At 42.8% G+C, this 6,000-nt stretch overlaps 1 protein-coding gene across 6 annotated transcripts in view; it reads left to right on the forward strand.

The window, feature by feature from the left end:
* The window catches only part of Rreb1 (ras responsive element binding protein 1), a 124,321-nt gene that overhangs the window by 66,655 nt on the left and 51,666 nt on the right, over positions 1–6,000 (forward strand). For all 6 annotated transcript variants that reach the window (XM_029547657.1, XM_021215469.2, XM_029547658.1 and 3 more), the window contains 2 exons: positions 1,950–2,039; positions 3,148–3,311. In XM_029547657.1, the coding sequence (XP_029403517.1) occupies positions 1,950–2,039; positions 3,148–3,311 (254 nt within the window). The remainder of the gene's footprint in view (positions 1–1,949; positions 2,040–3,147; positions 3,312–6,000) is intronic.

Below are 6,000 nucleotides of genomic sequence, written 5' to 3' on the forward strand. Positions count from 1 at the left end.
CCTCTTATTGTGCCTCTGAGAGAACTAGAAGTGTCCAGATAATCGGGTGAAGCCAGATTTTTTTTTTTAATGTCTCTGGGATCTTCAACTTCCTTAGAATATGAGAGAGAGAACGCTTGACTGGCCTAGTTCTCTGACCCACTTCCACAGCCAGAAAGGTGATTGCACTGAGACTCGAGAGAGGGAAGGCAGCCTTCCTTGAACAAGACATCACCACACATCCATCCATCTGGTCCATGGTGCCATTTGTTTTCACGGTCTTTAGGATAACTTACTCTCATCACCTCTCGTGAACATCACAAGAGTATTGCTTTTCTGTGCCTTGGGGTCAGACTTATACAGTATCATGGTTTGGGTGTGGGCCTTTGAACAGCTAGTCTGAGGATTAAGCTGGTGTCAGTACTTCATTGTTCTCTGTTTGGAGCAAGTCCCTTGTCCCTCTGCACTCTAAAGTTTCCTTTTCCAGAAAATGGGATCCATAGTAAGTGGCCATCTCCTAGTGATTACGGAGGGGGAAAAAAAAAAGAAAAGCCTGATGTTGCTATAAATTCACTGATCAACATGTGATCAACAATTGGTATTAACAGTGGAAAAGCAGAAACACAGTCAAATGAGTTCAGGTGAGAAGAAATCTCCTCAGAGATACCCAAGACCAGAAAAGGATGTGGAGGTTGGCCCTCTGTCTTCATTTAGCACTAACATCTCCCCCAAATGCTTTCTCTTGGCTGGACTTGCCACAGTGTGAGCTCTGCATCCAGGTCTACATGCGTGCTCCGTGGAAGCACTGTCTGGTCTAGCCACCAGTGTCTCTGTGGAGGTTTTAAGACAAACAGATCTCAGGAGTTCCTCCCAGTCCTGGTCTAGCATGTTGAGAGTCTAGAAGTTGGTATTGTACAGAGCTCCTGGATGATCCTGCTGTTTTTGAAAGCCTGGTGACATAATACTCAACCACCATAATTTCTGATTGCTTCCCAGAAATGAGTCCAGTGAGTTTTAGGAATAGAGACCCATGTCAAAACTCATGTCTGAGTTTTGTGTGAGTAAGGAGATAATATTGGGCATTCCTTGTGATTTCCCATGAATTACCTGGCAGGAGGAACTTTTAAAAAGTGTCAGTGAAAGAAGTTTGCCTTTTTTTGTAGGAAGGTAAGAATATATTGCTTGAAGGAAGCTTGTTCTGTATGTTTTGAAGAAAAATAAAGTGAGCCACCTAACCAAACAGTGAGCTAGGGTTTTGTTTTTTTGTTGTTTTTTTTGTTTTTTTTTTTTGTTTTTTTTTTTTTTTGTCAACTCTTGTGGAGTCTTGAATCTGGGTTGTCATGCTGACTGGTTTTGATGAGGTCAGAGCTCTTCTTGTTCTTTATTTATGGTCACTGCCAAAAAGATGCTAGCTTTATGGGCAGAGCCTTGTTAGTCCCCCTGAGAATTACTGCTTGGGCACCAAGGAAGCCTTTCACTGGTGGGATGGGCTTTCGTGTTGGATCTCTTTGCCTCTCTTATGTTTCTGAGGGTACTTGAGACCTGTGATCTTAGCACGTGGAAGGTGGAGGCAAGAGAATGGAGATAAGGAAAGCCTAGGCTACTGAAAGGGTTTCAGGCCAACCTGGGAGGCATGGGGCAGCAACAAACACAAACAGCAAAAGACAGTGGTGTTGAGGCTCAGGTGTAAGTGATAAACACCTAGTGCCTTGTCTGTGCAGAGCACCATGGCTCTGCCTCCTCTTCGCCCACCAATGTAGTTTTAGCCCAGTATGGCCAGTCTCAATTTTCCCATTTATAAACAAGGAAACTGAGGGCAGACTGGGGAGTGACCTGCACAAACACCTGAACAGGCTCCAGTATAACTGCAGCTGCTTAGACCCAGCTCTAAGACATGGGCCCATGACAGAAATAGAAGACACCAGTTCAGTGTGATGGGCAAATCATCCCCTGTTTTATCCTTGTTTTAGGAAACAAAAGAGGAGAAGTCTTCCTACAACTGTCCCCTATGTGAAAAGATTTGCACCACCCAGCACCAGCTGACAATGCACATCCGTCAGGTTTGCCCGTACTTTTGTATTGTTTTTCACTAACAGGATGATTTGATTGTAATTAAATTGAATTGTCTAGTAAATTATAAGCTATGTTTTAGCAATTGGGTAATTATGAAGTAATTTTTGCATAGTCACGTTTCTATGATAGTCTAAGACAGAATGTCCAGGTAACTGATCACTTATATTGTTTGTAGCAATATTGACTAAACATCATAATGAAAGATTATAGTATGGCTCTATATATGTGTGTGGAGGAAAGAGAACAGTCGTGGGGACCTTTACGTGTAATCTTACACCATGATGACTTTGAGCTCTGTCTGTAGCTTCTGTCCCAGAACTCATAGCAGTCCTCTGCCTTCTTAGTGCTGGGATTGCAGGCATCTGTCACCACACCTTTTTTCCCCTTGCCGTGTAGTCAGCTGGCTGAAGCCCAAAGCCCTCGTGTCCATTCCTGTCCTTTATTTAAATGGTACCAGTGTACTTCCTGCAGCCGAGGAGTTCCTGAACTTGGGATCGTTTTTCCCTTATCATAGGATGTATCCTTGTCCTTTTAGGGCATTGCTGGTTTATGACAGACTGCTGGTGACAGAGAGAACAGTGGGGAATGATGATGCATTAAAATCCTAAGAGGCTGCTAAATAGTAACGACACCTAGTCATTGAGGAAACTTGGATGTGGACAGAAATGTTCCTAGTCATGTTTCAGAAGTACAAACTACCTCATTCAGGTTTCTGTTCTCTAGCAACCAGCCTAAGTCTTCAAACTGGAGGAGGGACTATGGCCTCCCAGCTTAAACACACTATTTGTTTCTCATATTGGCTGTATAGTTAAGATTCCTCCTGCTCAGAGGAGTTCATGATATATGTTAGTCTAACCCATGGTCCTGCAAAGACTAGCTCTGAGTTTTGCATCTGAGTGGGAGATAATAGAACAAAAATAATCATGCCCATCTTCTAATGCATTTGGCTCTTTCAAAGACACTTAAAAAGAAACCTGGAAGGTGGGGGTCGGGGGATGGGAGATGGAGAAACTTCACTTTTTTTCTAACAAATCTCCAGATCTGTATTTCCAATGCCATCTTCTCAGTGACCAATGTACCGATTGCTTCCCGCAGCACAACACAGACACTGGAGGAGCTGACCACTCATGCAGCATCTGTGGGAAGTCGCTGAGCTCTGCCAGCTCCCTGGATCGTCACATGCTGGTGCACTCTGGCGAGAGGCCTTACAAGTGTACGGTGTGTGGTCAGTCTTTTACCACCAATGGGAACATGCACAGGTGGGTGTTGTCCCTTGCTTGGGTGACTGGCTGCACCATTGGTAGACTTGCCTAAAAGCTTCAGAGGGCTTTTGTTTGTTTGTTTGTTTGTTTGTTTTCCTATTTCCCATAGAGAAAAATCTGAGATCGTTGTACTTACTCGAACCATCTCAGGGTAGCAGAGGTATTGCCTAGGCTAAACCTTTGGCTCTTGAGTTCTCTGGGGAGGAGCAGCCTTAATTCCCCAGTGCCACTAGGAGTTTTCCTTTGTTAGAGAGGTAGAGGTGGGCAGCTCATTACGACAAAGCATCCTTAGGACAAGGCAGCATCACGGATACAGCTTTTCAGTTTAAACATGTCCTCATGTGCCTACCAGATCTGCCACAGAGATTTTTCTTTGCGGAGTGGGGAATTCTGGAACCTTTGATCGTTGAGTGGCCTGGTTCTGAAGCTTCAGAAAGGAGATAAAACAGGGTGTGCGAACATCTACTTAGTGACAGGAGGTGACTGCCGGGAATGATGCACACTCACTCAGGAGTGGGGCAGGAAACAGGTGGATCTACACCGAGAAGCCATTCGATATGTGTTATGGAGGTAGCATGTGTTCCAATCAGTTAGAGTAGAAACAGCTTTTACATGTTCTCTCTTTTTCAAATGCAAACGTCTTAAGAACATTTTAGGAATGGAGAAGAGACTCAGATTGTCACATTCTCATAGTCAGTGACACAGCAGAATCCAAATCTCGTGTGGTGTTTGTAAATTTCTGAATCCAGTCCACTTAGTCGGTTTAGGATGAGGATTGGAAGGTATGAATTTAGCAAATAGTTCCCAGCCCATGATAAGCACTCAGAAAATAGTACCTACTGTTATTGGGTATCTAAGTAATGCTGCAATAATTTACCACTGGCGAATCTCTTATCTAAGCTTCCAGAAGTGTGGTATGTTTCATGAAAGGCCTCCATCTATTATAATTTTATTTATTTTATTTTATGTGTGTAGGTATTTACTTGTGTAGTACAGACCTCAATATTATAAAGTGTCCTGCTATACTTCCACCTCTGTTGCCATTGGGTATCAAAGCAGGAAGTGGACCTTTGCATGTGTTTAATATACCTACCCACACCACTTTGTGTTGTCATTTTACATTAACACATTATTTGATACTGTAGCTTTTTGCTGTTACCACTGTGTTGGCCAGTTGACGTCACTGACTTCTGTTTAGATCCGTTTCTGCCTCCTCTGTCTGTCTCTCATTTGCTGTTCACCGGCTCTGCTCTTAGATGACTTCCCATCTTCTCCTACTGAGTAGAGCTCGCTCACTCTGTGCGAGCAGCTTGGCATTGGCATATGATTGATTTGTCCTCAGTGCTGATGGCTGGTGTACATTACTGATCCTGACCCCAGTTGTTTCTGATTTGAAAATTTCTCATTTTGAGATCATGTCTCTGATTAAATCTTATCAGACATAGTTGCTATTTTTGAGAAGGGATGTGTCTAGCAGTGTATCAGTGAAACTGCCCCATGTGTCACTGTGTTTGATGTCTTTCCATCCACTCAAAGATTCTTTTCTGCATTATTTTGAGACAGGGTCTCAATATGTAGCCTTCGCTGGGCTGGAACTCTAGACCAGGTTGGCCTCAAACTCTTACAATCTACCTGCTTTGGGGCTCTGGATCAAAGACATGTACCCTAACGTCTGGATTCAGACTTGTTTTGATTAATCTGACTTGTTTGCAATTCTGTCTGGATAATTTGGTTTTGTTTGTTTTCTTGTTTTGAGGTGTACTAGGGCCTCAGGTATGCTGGGCAAGTTACTGAGCTGTATGTCCACCCTATGTGGAATTTAGAAATAGATGATCAATTTCTTTTCTCAGAAAGAGCAGCAACAATTATTGTAGGGATGCATTCAGCCTGAGTCAGTTTCGTCTATTTCTGCCTTTACCTTTCCGGTTGTTTCTCTTCATAGTTAGGAATGAAACCCTAGGGACTCGTCCATTGCTGAGCCCCATGCCAACGCTGTCACTGCCATCTTAACAACTGATCTGTTTCCTGCATCCTTTCTAGACTTCCTTCTTCGCCCTTAGAGTTATTTAGTAGATTCCTTAAGATTTTCTGCTCCCAAGATTATGGGATCTACTGTAGAGCTGGCTTCATTCTTCTTTCCATTCTGGGTGTCACTAATTTACTGGGTTATCTCTTGAGGTGCACCAGACCCTTAGTATAATCCTAAGTGGAAGTAAAGTGTGCAGACATTATTGTCTTCTTTCTGGTCGTAGGAAGAAAGCATCCCCTTGAATCCCTACCCCATTATGCTGCTTGTTGTGGGTGTGTTTTCTTAAATGAAATTTACCAGCTGAAGGAAGTTCGTAACTATTCCATGGCTGTTGGATGGTTTTTATCAGGAGCATTAGATTCTATTAATGAATTTTGTCTGCCTCTGTGCTTGTTTTCTGTCATTGTTTTCTGTCATTCAATCCTGTCCTGTGCTATAGGTAGACTGAGCCTCTTGGATATAAGCATTTCTAATGGTGATGGGCTTGGTTGATTAGTATTTTGATAAATGGTTAGAGCTGTGCTCATAATAGATGCGTGTGTGTAGTTTTCTTATGCTGTGTGCTTTTCATGTCAGAATTACTATCAGAAATTGAACTGTGGAACATTCTTTTCTCTTTTGGAAAATACTCTGGCAAGTTGATTTTTTTTTTTTTTT

The sequence above is a fragment of the Mus pahari genome, chromosome 16 (genome assembly GCF_900095145.1).
Source record: "Mus pahari chromosome 16, PAHARI_EIJ_v1.1, whole genome shotgun sequence".
Taxonomy (NCBI): domain Eukaryota; kingdom Metazoa; phylum Chordata; class Mammalia; order Rodentia; family Muridae; genus Mus; species Mus pahari.